Source organism: Pogona vitticeps, chromosome 2 (assembly GCF_051106095.1).
Source record: "Pogona vitticeps strain Pit_001003342236 chromosome 2, PviZW2.1, whole genome shotgun sequence".
NCBI classification, from domain to species: domain Eukaryota; kingdom Metazoa; phylum Chordata; class Lepidosauria; order Squamata; family Agamidae; genus Pogona; species Pogona vitticeps.
The window spans coordinates 273,522,284-273,543,857 of NC_135784.1; the positions used below are offsets into that span (position 1 = coordinate 273,522,284).

Sequence of the window (21,574 nt, forward strand, 5' to 3'; positions counted from 1 at the left end):
AAGGTTGCACACATTTTAGAAGGTGCACTAACGATCCAAAACATTTAAAACCGTTTTTGAACCTTTTAAGACACTTTTAAAATAGCAAAAACAGAACATCGCTAAGCGAAACAGGGGACCTAAAACTGTCATCGCTAAGCAAGGCAAGGTCCCGAACATCGCTATGCAAATTTTCCCCATAGGAAACATCATTAAACAGAGTGCAAAATTGCTCCAAAAACCTCATTGCTAAGCGAATACATCGTTAAATGAGGCAATCGCTAAGCGAGGCACCACTGTATTTAACACCACAATAGAGCTTCTTCTACAGTCAATTGAGGTGAGAGAGACCTTCCTACTCCACAGGGCTTGCTTGTCTGGTGGACAGCCAGGTGGCAGTGGCCAGGTAGCACAGTGATGGCAACAGCAGTGGCATCTTTGACAGTCCAGATGTCAGCTGCCACTGCTGCTGCCAAAGCAAGCTTCACCTGCCACCACCATCATCATCCAGCACCCAGCACTAGCTACAGATGAGCAGGAAAGACACGTTTTTGCCTCCTCAGTATGCAGGAAAATGGGAGCTGCTTACCCACCAGGAAAGAACAACATCAGCAATCAAGCCAGTGCTGAGAGGCTTCCTAGCCACCTCAGCACTGGCTGGTTGGTGTTATTCTTGCCTGGGGGGGCAGCTTCAACAGCTCTAATTTCATCACTTGTCAAGCAGGCTGAAGCCTTCCAACACTTGCTGGCCAGTGGCTGTAAGTATATACTACCCTGCTTTAATGCAAGGAATTGCAGTAAAACAGGATGTGTATTTTGCTCCTGTCTCCAGATAGCTTGCAGTAAACTTAACTGTAGGTTATCTGCAAATGTGTAGTTCTTATCAGAGCTGCATTTAGCGACACCCTTGCTGTATACAATTACAGTATGCTAGCTTCTATGACCCATCAATCTATATTGATGGCTATATGACTACTACAGGTGTTCTTATAATATTGTTAGTACAACGTGTACTATAAAACAGTAAAGAAAAATATAGATCTATATAGCTATGAATTCCTTGTACTTACTATTTCTTTTCTGGTAAAATGTATTAGAAATCTAATCAGCCGCCTAGAGTGGTCTTAACCGACCAGATAGGTGGGATATAAATAAAATTAAATAAATAAATAAATAAATAAATAAATAAATAAATAAATAAATAAATCAATCAATCAATCAATCAATCAATCAATCAATCTAAATAGCAATCCTCAGGCTGCTTAATTTTTTCCCCCAAAAAAGAAGCATCTTTCTCATGTTGAGTAGATAATGAGCCTATACAACTTCCCCCCAAAATGGAGGCAATTAACCTTAATTCTCCAGAATTCTCCCGCATGTTTTATAGCAGGGAAATCATTTTAGATCTACTGAGGCAACCAAAAGAAACACACAATTAAGATGCAGATAGTACTAATCAGTTCCTGCAACCCGCATTCACCCCCAAATTGGATGGGATTTAATTTGTCCTTTGTCCTCACAGTCACATAGGATTTCTACATCATTTTAATAATTTTAAGTTAAAAATTCAAACTTCATATTCTATTTCCAACTTCATTTCAAACTGATATAAACCATGACTAAAATTTTTAAAAATGATTAAAAAATTAAATTGTGATAAATCAGATTGATTTTTAAAAAACCATTTATTTTTATCCACAATGTAAATAAATATTTTATTTGAAATGGAACATAATAAAATAATAACAGCAGATCACATCCTCTTTGCCAGAACACAGCAATCACTTAAGAATGAACATGTTTAACTAACAACTTGGAAGGATTCTTTGAAAACAGTCTAAGTCACAAAATCTGATACCTGATTTCTTTTACGCTAGAACTAAGATAACTACACATTTAATCAAATCTGTCAGGTAACATTATGAAACATACGGAGTTTACAACTGATGTCAGGATATTTATTTGGTGTATTGTCTTAAGGAGGGAAACAACATTTTTTAAAAAAGTAAAACACAAGTGGATATTTCTTTTCTTTTTATTTTACCAATTCACATTTTTCCCTCATGAGGAAATGTGTTCAGTATTGCCATGTTACATAAAATTGTTCATGAAGATCCTGAACCAATGATATTGCTCTTTTAAAAAGGCTGAAATCCTGTTGCTTAGCATAAGAAGTCATAATCAGAGTAGGCCCATTTAATGTGGGAACTGAGTGAGTTAACCCCTCTGTAAGTTCCATGGAGTCAATGGGCCTATAGTTGTGACTTACTACACTGAGCAGCAGGACTTTTAGCCAACATGTTACAGATGTGGGAAGTGGAAGACAGAGTGAGAAATGAACTCAACATAGACAATGCTTAAACTGCAGTAGACTCTGCACACAACCTGAATACTATCCTAGACTCAGGTAGCTGGCTTGAGGATGACTCAACCTTCCATCCTTCTGAGGTTGGTAGAGTACGCGGCTTGTGGGGGGATGTGTAGCCTCCATAATTAAATAATAAAACCACCCAAAGAGTGCTTTAAAAGCACTATGGGGTTGCATATAAGCAGCATACTTTGCTTTTTCTGTTTTACCTGTTCAAAGTATTACTCTAACAACATTCCTCTTCAGATATGGGAGGTCTATAAGAAAAGTGCCCCCACAGACTCCTGAACCCTATTAGCTTCCAGAAACACTTTAAGTGATTCCTCTACAATTTCCAACAGTTCTTTTATATCTGTCCTTTCTGACAATTAAAATGTATAGCTGATGTAAGTCATTGGCATGATTTGCCCAAGACAAGCTCTTCTGAAATTTCACAGAGAGACTGAGGAATAAAAGTTTAACTAACATGTAGAAATGTAGGATAGAGAACAACAAAACCCTATAACATTTCTTGTGAAATATATCATAAAGCATATTTGAAAGCTTATGTGGGAATGGTAGAGAGATCCTAATTCTCTGCCCCTATTGCATTCTAAAATATTTTTAGTTCCACTGTTTTCCTTTTTTTTTTTTTTTTAGTAATGATGGATTATGGGATTTGCAGTCTATTTGCTCATTAGGCTATTCAGATGGTGGCTCTCAAAAAACTACAAATCCTCATCCAGTTCCCGCGCAGCTTATCAAGTCCAACCTACTCTCTCTGCAGAGTGGAAAACCTGAGAAATATGATATCAACATGTTGGACCTCATGTGTGTGCAGCAACTCCTCTGGGGACTTGGATTTATTTAACGACAGGTGCCAGAATTCTGGGGTGAATCCATGCTCAGTCTACGGTATTCAGAAATGGCTCACTATTCTCTTCTTCAGGCTACACTCTGGGACCATATAGCCTGCCCAAAGCAACAGGACTGGAACGTCTACAATACACAGTGAGGGATCAAACTCCTGACAGCAGATTCTGCACCTAGGTGTTCTTACTGACTGAGCAATCCCACCACCACCCAAAAATAACTACACCATATGTTTAAAATATAATTGTGAAGGTAGAAAGGCGAAAGGATGTAGCAGTTATCCAGTATTACATATAAGTACAAATAGGTCTATCCATCTTCTGAATAGAAGCCATGAATGTGCACTCAGTACAATAAGTTTCTCACTCTCAGACTAAAGGTTTATCACTTGTGATTATGTTAAATGGCCTAGGGATGGTGAGAGGGGCAGCTCATTCATCATGGATTATGTGAGTCTCAGAAAAGGAGAATGTCATTCTTAAAAAAAAAAAGAATGAAACAATTCCTTAGATTAAAATAGTCTTTCCTTGAGGGACAAACTGCTTCTTGCATCAGAGTTACGCCTGTAAGAAGTGACATGAGTGGAGGATCAAAATCCCAACAGCAATTCTGGAAAATGTGGTATCTACATTATGGCTTGACTATTACTACATTATGCCTTGAATATTAACCAGGTGAATGGATAGTTGCTTGTTTTCATCTAGCTAGGTTTGCAAACACAGAATGATAGCAATCATGGTCCCATCAACACCAGTGATGTGCAGAAAGACAGTAAAATTTAATTAGTTAGCTAGCTAACTTTCTCAGAAATGCTGCCTATTCCAAATGCACAAATACTGTAGCTGGACAGGCAGAACTGGGGGCTTTCAATGCATTGATGAGACAATAGTGTTCACATATGGGAGTGTTGGTTTGTTAGGCACCAGACTGTTTTGGGGACAAGCCAATGAAATGGCATCACCTGCTTGACAGTGCTTAGTATCAAAAAGATCACAAAACAATATTTAAAGATGGTGGGCGCCTCCAGTATGTCTTAGGGCTGCTTTTACCCCCCCCAGCCTTTGAAGGGCCACACTATCCTCTGCTCAGTCTCTCCAAAAATGTGCCTCAAAATGCCAATTATGTCAGCCTCAGAAACTTTTCTGTCCTGCAAGCACACCAGCAGCAAGGTGTTAGAGGAGACTAGCTGGGGAACTCTGGCACTGGTCATCGACACATACAATATAATGCCAAGTTTCCAAAGGGGCAGTGATACTAGCCTGCTGCAGCAAAGCAAGTCTTATGGCACCGTGGATAGAGTGGCCAGCCGAAAAAAAGGTCAGGATTCCTATGCCTTGAATAACTGCTTAGAAGAAGAAATGTCAGCAGGTGCAACTTTTAATAAACATAAGCTACATCTGCTGACGTTTCCTCTCCTCCCCACACCAGCCATCAAAGGTGCAGGAAGCCCGATCTCTTTTTCATCTGGCTACCTTAAGAACGATAACGAGCAAAGCCCTTTCTCTTCAGGCAGGTCTTTCCATCCTGACTCTGAGGGGGGATGTCTCTATGGACTGTTGGGCTCTGTTGCGTTTAAATGTGGTTTGGGTACTGATTTTAATTCCCGTTTTTAATATAATACTTGTTTAATTCTTTTTTAAAAAAAATATGTGTACACTTCCTGCTTTTAAATATCGTCTTTTCAATTACGTAAGCCGCCTTGGAGAAAAGCGGGGTGAAAATACTTCAGATTAAGAAATAACAAACCCGGGTTTTTTTTTTGTTTGTTTGTTTGTTTGTTTTGTTTGTTTGTTTTTTTTGCAGTTATCCTAAATCACAGGGGTTACCATTTAATTCACCCGGCTGGTTTTCCCGCCAATGAGGCTCCAGCCCACTTTCCCTCAAGCCAGGACGAGCCTGTCACCGCTCAGCTGCCGAGAGAACACGACGGAGAAAACCGCTTCCACCGCTCTCCTCATCTCCTGCCACCCCGAAACAGCCGCGAAAGAAGAGGAACTCCCTCGCCGGTTGTATTTTAAAAGAACGGAGAGGGAGGGGGGAAAGGAAGCGACCCAAAAAATAAACACCACCCCTCTCAAACCTACCTATCTCTCTCTCCCTGCCCTGGCCATTCCGCTTCCTGCTTCTCATAAATACTTATTTAGCATTTTCTCCAGACCTTTTTGGCCCCGCCTCCTTACCCCGGTCAGCCAACGAAACAGAAGTATCGTCCCGCTTAGACCAGCCCACAAGCTCTTTTTTCCAATCAGAACACCGACCTCCTCTCAGTTTCGGTCAACCCGGGATTGTCCTCCCCTCCCTCCAATCATGAGGCAACTGCCTTCCTTCCGTGTCCCGCCCCTTGGCTAGCGGAAGTGTGAGGTGGCTCGCGGCGCGGGTAACCATGGTAAGTGGGGCGGAGGTCGGTCGGGGTGTTCTTGTAAAGTTTGGCGCGCCTTGGCTTTTTTTGCCCGAGTCGGTTGGTGAAGCTGGGAGTCCGGTTTGGGTTGAGGGCGCCTGACAGCGGGGTGGGAGGCCTTTCATGTCGTCGCATCACTGAACGATGGGCTCTTCCCAGTACAGGGGCTTCGTAGAAACACAACGGCCCCCTTGCCTTAGCAAAGAAAACTGAGAAAAACTGCTAGTGCGTTATTTCTCAAGCTATTTCTCCTCCTGATATTTACAGAGTTATCGTAGAAAATCTGTTCTCCTTTTCTATTTGCCAGGTTTTCCTACTGCCGCAAAGGCTGCCTTTTATTTATTCGGCCTTATATGCCCTCCTTTCATCTGGCGTGTCCAGAGCATCAGGACGTGTTTCCTTCTATCTTTGTAAACATTGATGTTTTTAAAAAAGCAGACGTGTCGAATTGCAGAATTTTTGGCCTTTTCACCTGTTCCCTCGTCTCCATGTAAAGCTTTTGCAAAGGGCTGCATGTAAAGGGAGCGATACCCACAAAATGAAGTTGAGTAACGGCTTACACTTACCTAGTGCAATCTTTCCACATTTAGCAGATTGGTTCCACTGTTTCAGTGTGGCTTGGTCCCAGGTTAGAATGGTTAGTACAGCAGTTAAAGTGTTGCACTTTAACTGCACCTCTGTTTTTTGGAGAGCTCAATAGGAGAGTCTGAGATATTTGCATTTTAAAATTCAACATGGAGAATTGAATTGAATGTTCCACAGTCATACAGAAGCAGGCAGTGGAAGTGGAGAAGCAGATAACTATCACAGATATTTATCTGTTTACTTTTGTTCCTCAGGCATAGGTATAGCAGTGTGTGAGAACTGGGGTTTCTGGGAGTTGCAGTCCAAAGATATCTACGTTTTCCAAGGTTGGAAACCACTGATCTAAATAGATTTTAAAACTGTGCTTTGCATGTTTCCTTAGGAATGCATTCTTCTGTATTTACTTGGGCTTATAGTATGCCCCAGCAAGCTTATGTAGCACCCCAACATTCAGTTGTAATTTTGAACTCTTATATTGGAAAAATACTGTTGGAATTCATCAGCTAGAGAAGCATGGAATGTAGTAGGAAGAAGGTTCTAGGGTCGAAGATCTTAAAGGCGGCTTTTCACTTGATCCCATCACTGTTACAGGCATGTCTGGTGAGGATGTCGGGGAGGGCCTTTTTCGTGGCTGTGTGTAGAACTTGCTTCTTTGGGAAACTATCCCTCTGCAAGTAGGCAAAGATCAGATCAAGTTTAATGCAGTCATAGACCAATATCCAAATGTACTGTACAAATAAATGTACAAAAACAGTAAAACACATATATAAAACATATACGAAGTTAAAAGCATCATAACAAAGTAATACATTATGCTACCTTAGTTCCCTTACAGGTTTTTCATACTACGTTGCCAGTTTCAGAAATGGTTTGTCATATGGACTGAATGTATCTGGATACTGAACTTAAAATGGTTTGCCTGCAAAGAGGCTACAGAAATGAGACTTGGTTTTCAATGGCCAGGGTAAGTGGAGGCACACTTTGCTTCCACCCTCATGATGTCCACAAATTCACCTGCTGGATGGTTGGCCTTTGCTATTTAGAAGAGCAGAATACTGAATTTTGGAGTAGTTTCCAAATGTGGGCCATATCTGCCTTCTTCCTAACCATGCTTTGCCCTTTACTGGCAGAGTATGCCAAAGGGAGACCTTTGTGTGAGAAATAAGGTTTCACTGTTTCTCGCAAGCAGTGGTTCTCAACCTTTTCTCTTTGATACCAACTCCCAGAACTTCAGACCATTGACTATACTGGCTTTACTTTGATAGCAGAAGTCCAAAACGTTGAGGCTAAAGCTTGAGTGCCACTGTTCTAAAGCATTTCTGGAATGCACAGGCCCTCCATCAGCATACATCTCTTTCAGCATTAGGGTGAACATTTTGCCACTTGTTCTGTACATACTAACCAAAGCATTTCAGATAATTTTAGTAGTTAACATTTATTCTGAAATTTTAAGATTCAAGCAAGTTTGTTAAGTGTATAATGCTAGTATAGGCATCTTTGCTGGGGACCATGTTCTGAAAAAGAAGTTGTCTACCAGTGTTGATTTCTCTGCCATTATATTTAGACTGTGGTATGGTTCATAAGGAAAAGATGTGATGGGTCCTTAAAGTCCCATTTTTCTACAGTTACTAAGGAATGGAACGACTTTGAAAGACTAAGCCATAACTCCTGTTTTATATCACTTTTTTTCTTTTTAGTCTGCGATCTTCAATTTTCAGAGTCTGCTGACAGTGATCCTGTTGCTTATATGTACTTGTGCTTACATAAGATCCTTGGCTCCCAAATTACTGGATAACAATCAAACTGGGTATGTGAATATCTAGACATTTGTGGACAGGGTGAATTTTTTTTATCATTTCAGTATATTTTGTCTTGTTAATTTTAGCAAATTTAGTCCACAGCATAATTGATTTATCATTGCAGTAGGTTTTTATCTTAAGTGAAAAATCTTTTTTAAGCACCAGTGCTATTTCCTCTTTTATATACTACTGTCACTTGAAAAAAGTAATAGTGAGGTCAGGCAGTTCCTTTTGTAACCTGACCACCAGAGTCAAGAGGGACATTATGTTTGTCTCTATCAGCTGAACCTCCATCATCCAAAAACAGTTTCTGTACACACACAAGTATCCAGGTATAACTCCCAAATATAAATTTGTTTCTGCCACTGAGTACAGTCCTATCAGGAACAGTCTCAGCATCAAATCCGTGATCATCAGAATCCCAAGGCAACTACTATGAGTTTTAATTTGTAAACTCCCCAGAATAGTGCATGAACTAATGGCTCAGTATATAAATCAAATGAATGAATAAATATACTTCCATCTTAGCAGCTGTCAGTTTCTATTTGTTCACTCTCAAGTCTTCTAAAATGGCCTACAAACTCAGTTCAAAGGTTGAGAGTTTGGTGATGGGAATTCAGTTTCCCTGTTAATTGTACTATAAAGAAAGTGAAGTAAGGAAAATTATCATAAGCCAGTAAAGTTTAGCAATTCCTTTTTGCTGTAGCCAGAACAATAAACTTTGCACTCTGACTTGAGAAAGTAGTGCAACTGGTTGATAGCCTGTATTGCAAAATACCATTAATTGGACACCTCAAGATGTATAAATAATCTTCTAAAATTGTGATTTCTAGCCACACTCTTTCCCTTCTCAAAAAAATTATAACTTACTGGCATCAGTCATATGCAATTTAGCTAAATTGTACTTACCTTTATGTGTATTTCAGGGTTTTCTGTGTTTGGTGTGTATGTATTTGATTTATATAGACATATATTTGATTTTCTATCTTGCATCATGGTGCCAAGTTATACTGTTGTGCCTTGTGGGTAGCAGTTGTTCTTTCCATATATTCTGGTTTTTGGAACCCATCTTATAGAGCAGTGATGGTGAACCTTTTTGAGCCCAAGTGCCCAAACTGCAACACAGAATCAACTTATTTATTTCAAAGTGCTGACACTGCAATTAAAACCCGAATACTGAGGTTTTAGTTTTTAAAAAAAAACAGCTCCTGCACGGCAATATCAACAAAGAAATACTTACTGGTCCTCCAGTCCCCCATTGGGCTAGACTGATAATAGTAGCCATTGCACCCCTCCGCTGGGCTACTGCACCAGCAGAGGGGAGTGCCAAAATCCAGGATCAGAGGACAGGTAAGCATTTCTTGATGGCAACTTATGGCTCAAGTGCCCACAGAGAGGGCTCTGTGTGCCAGCTGTGGCACGCGTGCCATAGGTTTGCCATTGCTGTTATAGAGGCTATTGTTTAATTGTTTGTATAATACAGCTTTTATCATTGAATTTATTTTGATATACAGTGGTGCCTCGCATAGTGACGTTAATCGGTGCAGCAAAAATCACTGTTAAGTGATTTCGTCGCTATGCAATTTAAAAAAGCCCAGAGGAATGCATTGAAACCCCTTCAGTGGTTTCCTGTGGGCTTAAAACTAACCTTTAAGCGAAGATCCTCCATACGGCAGCCATTTTCGTAAGCGAGGAATCCGTCCCTAAACACAGCGGGTGGCCATTTTTTTTACCCAGCAGCCATTTTGGAACCCCCGATCAGCTGGGGGAAAATCATCGCTTTGCGATAATCGGTAAGCTAAACAGGGAACCGATCATTGCAAAGCGAAAAAACCCCATTCAGACCATCGCAAAGTGGTCGCAAAATCTTCATCGCTATGCGATTTCGTCGTTAAACGGGGCGCCCGTTAAGCGAGACACCACTGTATTTTTGTGTCTCAGATCAGTGACAGAGTTGCACATTATGGTCACATATTCCCAGACAAGATAATCTTTTAAGTTCTTGCTGTACACTACACAGTTTTGTTATAATTTAATAAGTGTTTACCTGCACAGTGCTTTTTCAGGCACAGAGATCTTTCTACAGATATTCCTTGAGAGAACAGGTCAAGTAATAATCTCATTTCCCAAAGTAATTCTATGGGTGTATATAACAGTGCAACATGCCAGGTGAGATTTGGGGGCCTTTTTTAAAAAGACACAAATAACTTTTAAGATAAAGAGATTTTTAAAAGGGCTGCCAAATCCCTTAGGTCCTAGCCATGACTTCTTTTTCTAATTAAATCATATATAATTATAGGTGTTGAAATGTTAAATATCATTTTTTTCTGTTTAATTTCTCTTACTATATTTTCAGGTTATTGGGCATATTCTGGAAGTGTGCCAGGATAGGTAAGTTCATGTATTTCTAAGAAATATTGCTCATTAGTGGATGTATGTAGACATCTAAGCATGCTAATTATTATTATTGATAATTCTGTAACTTACAAGTATATATGTTGTTACGAAACTTTTCTCTACCATTTTAGCATTGATAATCAGATTTCTTAATTTCCAAAGAAATTAGCCATGTTAGTGTTTCAGCATGTGAACAAAATTAAAGGTGAAAGAAATTGAAAGAGAGAAAGGCACTGTATAGTGGCACTTTAAAGATTCACATATTCACTTCAGGTTGCAGACTCCAAACAAGGTGAAAAGTTGCATACCAGGTAGATTAGGCTGTTACCAAAATAGTAAGCGTTGTTTCTTGCCAAAATAGAGATTAAGGCTTCTTTGCACACAAAATTAACTCACCTTTCTTTAATATTCTATCATTATAAAAAAGTTGTCTTCCTTGACAGATTCTGACCAATCCTAGAACTCCAATAGATTTTAATTCCTAAAGTTTAAACCACAGTAAAACTATTAGTCTTTTAAGTGCCAGAATATTTTGCCTTTTCCCCCCTCTCTCTTCCCCCCCTTTCCCTCTTTAATTTTTCCAACATATTTCTTAATGTATGTTTACAAATACTACAAATTAAAATGTATAGACATAGGAACATGCTGGCTACAGAGCCAGAGTTTGGAATTTCAATTTTCACTGTGTAAAGCACCATTGTATATTCATTGTTTTCAGCTTTAAATATTTTCTTTCAATTATGTAAACCACCTTTTTAAGGAGAAAATCAGGGTGAAAATATTTTCAATAAATAAATATTCCAGAAGAAGATCCAGCCTGTGTAGCCTTGGGCAAACTACACAGGCCCAGGGTGCCCCAAAAGAAAGGAATGGTAAACCACTTCTGAGTACTTTGTACCTAGAAAACTCTGAAAAGGGTCACCATAATTGAGAATCAACTTGATAGTGTGAAATGATGATGACGAAGAACAAGAAATCCTATGTGCTGAACTATTGTTAGAAAAAAAAAAGATCCAGCAATAAATTGGTTTGAGCTGCAGATCTTTACATGGTTACCTGGGAGTATATCACATGTCTGCTACCCTGAGCTCTGTAAAAGTGCAAGATAAAGATCAGGGGACAGGCAGAGGGGAGCCTACCTCTTGCTGCTTGATTGAAACTTCCAACAATCCTAGCTGGCATTAAGCAATAGCAAGGAAGCCTAAGAGTTGTAGTCTAGCAGTGGCTGAAAGTCCTCAAGGAAGAGATTTTAAAATGGATTTCCTCACCTTTGCTGATATCCAAAATGGCCCTGGCAATTGAGAAGCAGGTGTTATGAAGCTCTCTTGCATGTGTCCTCCTCCACATATATAGAAGTGAAAACCACTTTTAGGAGGTTGTGAAACCCTCCAAAACAGAATTTCAGTGCCATTGAGGACTGTAGAAAAGAGGGGCCGAAGTTCCTGATGCCTCTATTGGATTCAAGCCTATGAATCACATAAGTAACAGATGTGATGTACAAAGTTTGGTATTCAGGTTTTACAGTTTTCATATGTGTTTTGCTCATTTATCTAAATCATTACCATCATATTTACTTAATTTGAAACATGAAAATGATGGGCAGAACATCTATATCCATCTTTCTCTAATACCATCTCCAGCAGTTAAGTTGCACTAAGAGAGTTCGAGTAAGAAAACAGATCAGGAGGGAAGGCTTAAATAAGCTCACCATCAATGCTGCTTTGTTGATGGTCAAAGCAGTGTCATGGGGCTTGTTGTTGTTGTTTAGTTGTTAAGTCTTGTTAAACTTTTTATTAAACTATTCCAGAAGCTAAATTTTCTTTCATACTTCTCTGGCAAAAAAATGCTTGTTTGTTGTAGCCTTTAAGTAAAAACTGGCAAGCTGCAAACAGGAGTACAGCTTGAGACCCCACTGGGCCAAGACACTCTCCCCAAGATGTACTCTCTGGGGACGGTCCTCCAAGAAGGAACAGAGCCAGGCAAGCGCCAGGCCACCGATTCCCAGCTCAGAGAACCTCCCCAGGAGGATACCGTGGTCGACAGTATCAAAGGCGGCTGAGATATCGAGGACGACCAACAAGGACATATTGCCCCTGTCAGCCTCCCTCAGCAGGTCATCCAACAGTGTGACCAGTGGCGTTTCTGTACCGTGGCGCGGCCTGAATCCTGACTGAAATGGATCCAGAGCATTAGTTTCATCCAGAAGCGCCTGGAAAACAGAGTCATCTAAATCCCTGTAAAATTCCATCAGCCAGAATGCCTTGTCTGGAAACAGTGTCCGACTCTTCATGACCCCATGGACCAGAGCACGCCAGGCCTACCTGCCTTCCACTGTTTCTGGAGTTTGTTCAAATTCATGTTGGTAGCTTCAATGACATTGTCCAACCATTTCATCCTCTGATGTCCCCTTTTCTTGCCTTCACACTTTCAAAAGTATCAATTCTTTGACAGTCAGCCTTCTTCATGGTCCAGCTCTCACTTCCATAAATTGCTACTGGAAAAAACATAGCTTTCACTATACAGACCTTTGTCGGCAAGGTGATGTCTCTGCTTTTTAAGATGCTGTCTAGGTTTGTAATCATTTTCCTCCCAAGAAGCAAGCGTCTTTTGATTTATTGGCTGTTGTCACCATCTGCAGTGATCAAGGAGCCCAAGAAAGTAAAATCTGTTGCTGTCTCCATATCATCCCCTTCTACTTGCTAGAGGTGATGGGGCCAGTGCCCATGATCTTAGGTTTTTTTTTTTTTAAGTTGAGCTTCAGACCATTTTTTGCAATCTCTTCTTTCACAATCATTAAGAATTTCTTTAATTCCCGTCACTTTCTGTCATTAAGGTGGTATCATCTGCATATCTGCGGTTGTTGATATTTCTTCCGGCAATCTTAATTCCGGTTTGGGATTCATCCAGTCCAGCCTTTCGCATGATCTATTCTGCATATAATTTAAATAAGCAGGGAGACAATATACAGCTTGTTGTACTCCTTCCCCAATTTTGAACCAACCAGTTGTTTCATATCCAGTTCCAACTGTAGCTTCCTGTCCCACATAGAGATTTCTCAGGAGATAGATAAGGTGGTTAAGCACTCCCATTTCTTTAAGAACTTGCCATAGTTTGTTGTGGTTGACACGGTCAAAGGCTTTTGCATAGTCAATGAAGCAGAAGTAGATGTTTTTCTGAAACTCTCTGGCTTTCTCCATAATGCATGTTAGGAATTTGGTCTCTAGTTCCTCTGCCCCTTTGAAATCCAGCTTGTGGAGTTCTTGGTCCACATACTGCTGAAGCCTACCTTGTAGGATTTTGAGCATAACCTTGCTAGTATGTGAAATGAGTACAATTGCAGGGTAGTTGGAGCATTCTTTGGCACCGCCCTTCTTTGGTATTGGGATATAGACTGATCTTTTCTAATCCTCTGGCCACTGCTGAGTTTTCCTAACTCGCTGGCACATTGGGTGTGGCACCTTAATATTTTTTAAGATTAAATAGTTGAATAGAATGCCATCACCTTCACTGGCCCTGTTGTTAGCCAGGCTTTCTAAGGTCTACTTGACTTCATTCTCCAGGATGTCTGGCTCAAGGTCAGTGTAGCGTTCACACTAAGTTATGTAATAAGATATGTAATATTCATGAGTTATATGCTAATGTGGTTGAGAGGTAGGGCCTCAAGATACGTTAAAAGGTGGAGCCTGAGAAGAGAATCAGAGAGTATGAGTCAGGGTTTGGAATCAGAGAGAGAGAGATTGGGGATCTGAGGACTGATTAGTCTGAGGTGTGATTAGTAACCTGTGACATTTACTATAGAAGATTAATATTGATGCTTGGTGAAACTGAAAGAATATTCTTATGAATTATTCTAAAAACCATCTGTAATCAATAAACCTGTCATATTGAAAAGTCAGTACTGAATGGACCTTCATCTTTCCTAAGTAAAGTACGTTGATAAAGAGATCAACTAGTGGCAGCATGTCAAGAGGTTTTGGTTTCCCTTTGTGAGCTCTGTGTTTGGGGAGACAAACAGGGACCATGAGGGGTGAACGCCACAGTCAGCAACCACACTATCTCGATTGTCCGGGACATCCAGATCTTTCTGGTATATTTCCTCTGTGTATTCTTGTCACCTCTTCTTGATGTCTTCTGCTTCTGTGAAGTCCCTCCCATTTTTGTCCTTTATCATGTTCATCTTTGCACAAAATATTCCTTTGATATCTCCAATTTTCTTGAATAGATCTCTGGTTTTTCCTTTCTATTATTTTCCTCTTTCTTTGCACTGTTCATTTAAGAAGGCCCTCTTGTCTCTCCTTGCTGTTCTTTGGAAGTCTGCATTCAATTTTCTGTAACTTTCCCTATCTTCCTTGCCTTTTGTTTCCCTTCTCTTCTCTGCTATTTGTAAGGCCTCGTTGGACAGCCACTTTGGTTGGACTTTCCTTTCATTTCCCTAATGGGGCTACTAATTGTCAAAACAAAAAAAGTGCTTGTTATTACTTTGACCCAAAAATATGGTAAAACACATTACAAGTTATATCGTTATCTGTAATTTATAACTGCTTATCAGAGAGGGGGTAATAAAGTTACATTTCAAAAAGAAAGCAATAAGCAGGATCTAAATATTTCGCTGGCAAAATAAAATGTAATGCTTTCTAATTACATTTTGAGGGTATATAGAGTCATTTTGGCAGGAATCTTTCATGTTTCATGCTATTTGGCTCTAGGTCCTGGGTGTGATCAGCAGAAGCAGTAGCATAACAAGCTCTTTAGCACTGAACCAAGTAAAAGGAATTGCTGGGAATGAATTACGTTAATTATTTATGAAGAAAATTTCCAATCTCTAGTTTCACTCGTAATGACCATGATAAATTAAAAATGAGTGTTTGCCTGTGGATCCAGATATTCTAAGAAATATGTAATTTACTTAAGCATATGTTCTCTTTCTAAAAGATAACCACAAATCAGCATCGGTATGGAATCTAGCTCCTCTGGATGTGTTGAAGCAGCTCTTTGTGTGTCTGTACCTTGAAAAAGACAAGCTGTTGCTTATTTGCATTGTAGTGCAAACAGACTTTTAATCTTGATGGATGATGAATTCTTCTTTCAAGAAAATTAAGAGCAGAAAAGTGTAACACATATGAAAACTCTAAAACTTTTGGAGGTGGACTTCCTCACATTAATTCTAAACAGATGTTAAGTTGTAGACATTAATTCACACAGCTATTTGCAGCTTAATTAAATGTGTGCCAGATGATGACAATGTCTTGTAATGTAATTGTGGTGGCCTTACTTATGGGAAAACTCAATGAACTGTTTCTTGCTATGGAAAGATTGCGTTCTTAGAGGTTGGGCTGCCAGACGTGCATGAATGGAGACTTCCAGACATATTCGCTTGAGCACACCACTATTCCAGAAGCTTTACCGATTTTATTTATTTATTCCTTGCTTAGTCAGAGTGTTACAACCTTCTTTTGATTAAGGGGGGGATCATTCGTTTAATTTTTAAATATTACCAAATAAGTGCACTATAATAATTGTGCCCTGTGTTGTTTTTCAAGAGAATCTTCATTGATTTTGTACTGATTTATATTCCAATGCATAGTTGTTAAGGAAAAGTTCATACTTTTTTGTGAAAAGGAAAAGATTTTACTTATAGTTATGGAAAGGGCTGACTCAAGATTGTAACATTGGATGGAGGTGACTTTGATTGAATAATAGTGGCAATTAGTGAATAATTGTGACTTGTGTCACAAAATTTACACTATTTTACTGGGGTCAGGAGGATGACTAGATATACCATCTACGGAAAAAAAATATTCTCCCATCCACCCACTACTGCTTCTTTCCTACAGATACAGTCAGAATCCCCTTACAGAAATGTAGAGCAGAAGGGCAATCAGGCAGTGGTTTTGCCCACCCAGGCAGACGATCCTTTGCATAGCTGGTTATGCATTGATTGCCAAATCTGGTGTGCAGCCTGTTATAGGATGGATAGACCTCCAGAGGGGTGCCATTCTGACTGCCCTTGCCTGTGTGGATTTTTGCCAGAAAGCATTTCTTGTTATTCCCTTATACTGCTTGCAGACCGGTTCTTGTATTCTTCATTGAAACTGATTTAGGCAGAAAATTAGGTTGAAATTGACATTCTATATACTCTGTCATGTGGATTTTGAGTGTGAGAAAATCTCTGCACCACAATCTGTCTCCTATAATTCTCATTTTCTATATTATTTCACTTTCTGAGTTGTCTGTTCTGCATTACTGTACTACTTTCCAAAACAGAAGCATTTTTGCATGTGCAATGAAAGTTAACCAGTAATTCATTTTTGTCTTTTCTAGGTGAACGGAAGAGTCCTTATGTAGCTGTCTGTTGTATTGCAATGGCCTTCAGTGTTCTCTTTGTACAATAAACATTGGAAAATGCTAGAAATCTGTTGCGATCACACTGCTATGGAATAAGACTTGAAGAAACAGAAGAGAAGAAAAATTTGTTCTACACTTCCGTTTATTTGCTCGTTTTGGACAAGACAAATCTGTTTTTCCAAAAAGTCATTTTAAAAGTATGAACATGAAAATAGTAGAGCATTAAAATGTAAAAAATGACAAAAGTAAAATCAGACTGCTACCAATGCTACAGTTTGAATAAGTGTATGTGTGATGTGAGATGAAATGAGGTAAAAATTGAGTCACAGGCCAAGATTCAAAATGTAACAGATTTCAAATTAGATACTATCATAACAGCTTCATACCTGACATGTTGAAAAAATCTTCAGATTATTGTCTAATAATAATAATTTTAGTAAGACCAAATCTCTTTACTACGAGTTGATTTAGCAATGTTTCTCCAAAGTCAGTATTTCCCAAATATTTTTGATTTAACTTAAACTTGATTTTCATACATATAATGCATCCTGTATATTGATGAACTATTAAATATTAGATTTTTTTAATTGCATAAGAAATGCATTCATTTCTGTTAGGAAAGGGAGTAAGCATCTAGATTTTTTTTCCACAGAAGCTATCTTGAAATTTGATTTTTAAATTATTCAGTCAATATTTCACTCTGCCAGGAGTTTCACTATAGTATACATAACACTATTGGTAAAACTGATTCTGGCTGAAGTGGAAGTAAGGGGCAATGTGCTCATCTAGTAAAACGCCTGTATATTCGTGCCACCATCATACAACTTTAGATTATTCCTTTTGTTTAGAAAGGAATACAAATGTCCTGTGATCCCCATCTATAATTTTTTATATTGTACTTTTGCAAATGACTTCTTTATAGCCACCTTCTTACAGCTTTTTTCATGAGGCTGTAACATATTTTTCAGAATTAGATCTGTGAAATATGAATGAGCAACTATAGAATTAAACCACCTGGTTTAATTAGTTTTGTTAAACTCTGAAGCGGAAAATGGTGCAGCCTGGTGAATATTTTAGTCTGTTGAGGAAGCAGCAGTTTTCACACACTTAAGATGTAAATTTATTCTTGAAGCTGAATGTCAGCAGCCATTGGAATCATATTCTTTGCAAGCAGTGTGGCATGGCATAATCTGGTATGCAGCGTTTTGCAAACAAGAATGCAAAGAACTTGCAATATGTGCATTGCAGTCTGGTATATGTGGTTTATCAAGACATGACTGCCAGGGGTTGCCTGTAACTAGCTCAGAATTCTGCGTTTCTAGGACATTTCATTTTAATCACTGATAAAAATGTAACATTTCCTGTTCAGTCTCCTTTCATAGAAGCTTACAGAAAGTATATTCATAATGACAGTTCAGTTACATACATGAAAAATCAAATAAAAATTGTTATCCTTGAGAAAACACATTAATTTTTTAAAGCCGAACATGCTTTTCTCATTTAAAACATTATTTTAAGAGGTATAAACATTTTATTCACAAGTTTGTTTGAAACTATGGTCAATATAATAGACATTTCTTATAGGCTGAAATATTAAGAGTGTTGCAGTAGGCTCATTGAATCAGTGAAATTTACGAAGGACTCACCAAGTCCCACTGATTCAATGGGTCTACTCTAGTTGTGATTTACTAATGGATTTCAGCTGTAGTGTTACACATTATATTGAACCACATTAACTAAATAGATTACTGTATAATCTATAATCAAGAGTCTAAAGAGAACAAAACCATAGCCACAGTCTGTTTGGGATTTTAAATTGCAACTTGAGAATATGAAAACAAGTCTGTCTTTAGAAAAAAAAATTGTTTGAAAAGTTCATTTGACATCCAAAACTATAAATTGCATCGTGATTCTTAATATTACATGAGCTTTAACATATGTAGAGCAAACTTCATTCTTTAGACATATAGGACTCATTTAGCATAGAATTGCTGTTTCAAACATTGAACAAGATAAACATAGTCAACACTGGCTAGAATCCTGTTGGTGTTCACATAAGAGTTGTCTAACTTGAGACTTACTGCAACTGATTGGCCAAATGCTTGGGTAGGTCTTGCTCATGACATGCTTAACTTTGCGGTTGAGATGTGCCCCAGCACTGTAGTTACCTGCAGTTAGCTGTAAAGGTGAATAAGGTTCATGCAAACAAGAGGCTCCTGACACTACGTGTAGTTTTGTCATGAAATACTGTAACTGGATTTTTTTTTCCTCTCTTGCTTTTTGGAAGGAAAGTTGTGTTCAAGGATGAATCAGGAAGAGTTTTTTTAAAAAAAAAACTTGTTAGAAAGAACTGGGAAGAAAGGTTAAATTTTTGACTCGTACATCCAAGTTAAAATGCTTTCCAAGGTACATGTTATTTGATTAGCATACATTCAGAACAAGAATATTACTTGGTGAACTACATATTCTTTCATTATAGTGGAAATAGCAGGAGAATAAAGCTAGTATTGATATTTATTGCAGAGAATATCCTGGTTTGGATCTGGGTGGATAAAAATCAATTTTTAAAAATCAAATTTATTTTTTAAAAATTTTGACCATAGAAAATCCAATTTTTAAAAAATTGTTACTTAAATCAAATTCACCCTGGTTTGGAACTGGTTTTAAATAATAATTAAGTTTAAACTTTATTCATAATTTTGAGGTCTTACATTTAGCCTACTGTAATGTATTCTCCACAAGCTGCCCTGCCATTGAAAATGACTTAGAGCAGTGGTTCTCAAACTTGGAGCCCCAGATGTTCTTGGACTGAAACTCCCAGAAACCCTGGCCAGCACAGCAAGTAGTGAAGACTTCTGGGAACCACAGTCCAAGGACATCTGGATACGCCAGTTTGAGAACCATTGACTTACAAGTACTGTATCCAGTTAGTGCATGATCCCTCTACTCAGGTTACTGAGTGGCAAACAAAGCAAAAATTATGACACTTATCCTTTGAGAGTTGTACTGGCACAGTATTGATGTTGATTTTTAAAGCCCTAAACAGCTTGGGGCCAAAGTATTTGTTTAATCACCTCTAGTATGTACCCATTTTAGATCTTTGCATTAGGTCCTGTTTAAATAAATAAATAAAATAAATAATAATAATAATATGCTCCAACCAGCGGGTAATGTTTGGGAAGTCACACCAGCATATGTATTTTTCCTTGTAGCATTCCCCACATATAGAGGCATATCAGGCATTTTCAGTAACAGCTTCACCTGATCGATACAATCTGAGCTTGGAACATTTTTAAAGGAACTTGTAGTGTTACCAGTTACTTTGTTTGGACATCAGACACTTGGCATTGCCACAGCTTTAAAAAATAATCTGTTCCATTGTTCACTGCAAGCATATTACCATTAGTGTTATCAGTGTACTACTGAAAAATATAGGCAAATGCTGTCCGATTCTCCCTCAAGATTCTCTCTACCTGCAGGAATAAAAACTATAAATACCTCTATAATGTCAGTGAGAATGTGACTACTTCCAGTGCGCATGGAAGAAGTCACACTCCCATTGCTGTCAATGATATGATGGACTGTAGCCACTGTGTAGTCCAAAAACATCATCTCTTACCACCGTTAACAACACACAGATAACCCAGTTTTCATTCCACTGAAATGCCATGAATGACGGTCATTGTCATTCCAGGCCAAAATGTAACTTGCAAAATTTAACTTGTTTTGAAAAGTACTTTTTTAGAAAAGTGAGTTACTTCTAACCTCTGCTTAAGATGCATCTCTTTAATTCTTTCAGTGCTGGTTGAGGAGTCTTATTTGTCTTTTATTTGTTGAACAGTATATCATATGTATTGCTTTGCTGCTGGTTGGATCTAATTAATGTTTGTACTACTATTGTTTCATTAGTGTTGCTTATATTTGTGAACTGCTGCATGTTTTCTTAAATATATATGCAAGACTGAAACTAACCCTATGGTGTGAAAAATAAGAAGTTTGAAAGTTGCAGTTCTTTGGCTGGACAGATAAATTTCTGAGGATAAAGAGAATTTTAAAGGAAATAATTGAGAAGTAAAGTGTAGGAAAGTGTGATCTAGCCCAGTGGTTCTTAACCTTTGTTACTCAGGTGTTTTTGAACTGCAACTCCCAGAAACCTCAGCCAGCAGAGCTGATGGTGAAGGCTTCTGGGAGTTACAGTCCAAAAACATCTGAATAACAAAGGTTAAGAACCTGTGATCTAGCCCAGTGGTCCCCAACCTTGGGCCTCCAGATGTTCTTGAACTACAACTCCCAGAAGCCTTCACCACCACCTCTGCTGGCCAGGATTTCTGGGAGCTGAAGTCCAAGAACATCTGGAGGCCCAAGGTTGGAGACCACTGATCTAGCCCATCCTTCATAGGTATGCTAGTTAGTTGTTATAAAACTCATCATTAATACCTGAATGCCCTACAAATGTGTGTTCCTTTCTTGCGGTGCCTTTTTGATGGTAAGCCTAAAGGCAGACAGTGAATTATTACTGATTTTTTTAAGTAGCACTGGATGAAAATGTTGTTCGGAAATAAAATAATGTACGTCTAATTTGCCCTCAGAAAATTCAATACTTAAAATAACTGGGAGGCTGATTGAGAAATTAAGAAGATTATAAATAGGAGGGAAGAGTTCTCTGTTTTAGCTTTTTGTTTGTTTGCAGATAAATAAATGATCTAGATCAGTGGTTCCCAATCTTCGGTCCCAGATGTTCTTGGACTACAACTCCCAGAAAATCTGACCAGCACAGCAAGTGATAAGTGCATCTGTGTGTTTAGTCCAAGAATATCTGAGGACCTAAGGTTGGGAACTACTGATCTAGCT

The 21,574-nt window shown here is 38.6% G+C and overlaps 2 protein-coding genes and 1 long non-coding RNA gene across 11 annotated transcripts in view; 2 read left to right on the top strand and 1 right to left on the bottom strand.

Moving 5' to 3' along the window:
- Window positions 1-6,284, bottom strand: part of XRCC4 (X-ray repair cross complementing 4) — a 172,498-nt gene extending 166,214 nt beyond the window's left edge. For 5 of the 8 annotated variants that reach the window (XM_078386389.1, XM_078386391.1, XM_020790246.3 and 2 more), the window contains exon 1: window positions 5,284-5,372. In XM_078386389.1, the coding sequence (XP_078242515.1) occupies window positions 5,284-5,329 (46 nt within the window). In that variant the 5' untranslated portion in view covers window positions 5,330-5,372. Of the gene's footprint in view, window positions 1-5,025; window positions 5,195-5,283; window positions 5,373-6,163 lie in introns of those variants that run through there. The other 3 variants (XM_072992589.2, XM_078386388.1, XM_072992588.2) reach the window with 3 other exon arrangements.
- LOC144587055 (uncharacterized) overlaps window positions 1-21,574 on the top strand; it is a 663,623-nt gene that overhangs the window by 150,444 nt on the left and 491,605 nt on the right. The window lies entirely within an intron of this gene.
- Window positions 5,446-20,694, top strand: TMEM167A (transmembrane protein 167A). Of its 2 annotated transcripts, none has more exons than XM_072992590.2 (4): window positions 5,446-5,585; window positions 7,880-7,989; window positions 10,338-10,372; window positions 16,700-20,694. In XM_072992590.2, exons 1-4 carry the CDS (start codon window positions 5,583-5,585, stop codon window positions 16,768-16,770), a joined length of 219 nt encoding a protein of 72 aa, XP_072848691.1. In that variant the 5' UTR covers window positions 5,446-5,582; the 3' UTR covers window positions 16,771-20,694. The 2 variants fall into 2 exon arrangements, with proteins under 2 accessions (XP_072848691.1, XP_020645914.1); XM_020790255.3 differs by lacking the exon at window positions 5,446-5,585 and adding an exon at window positions 7,015-7,146.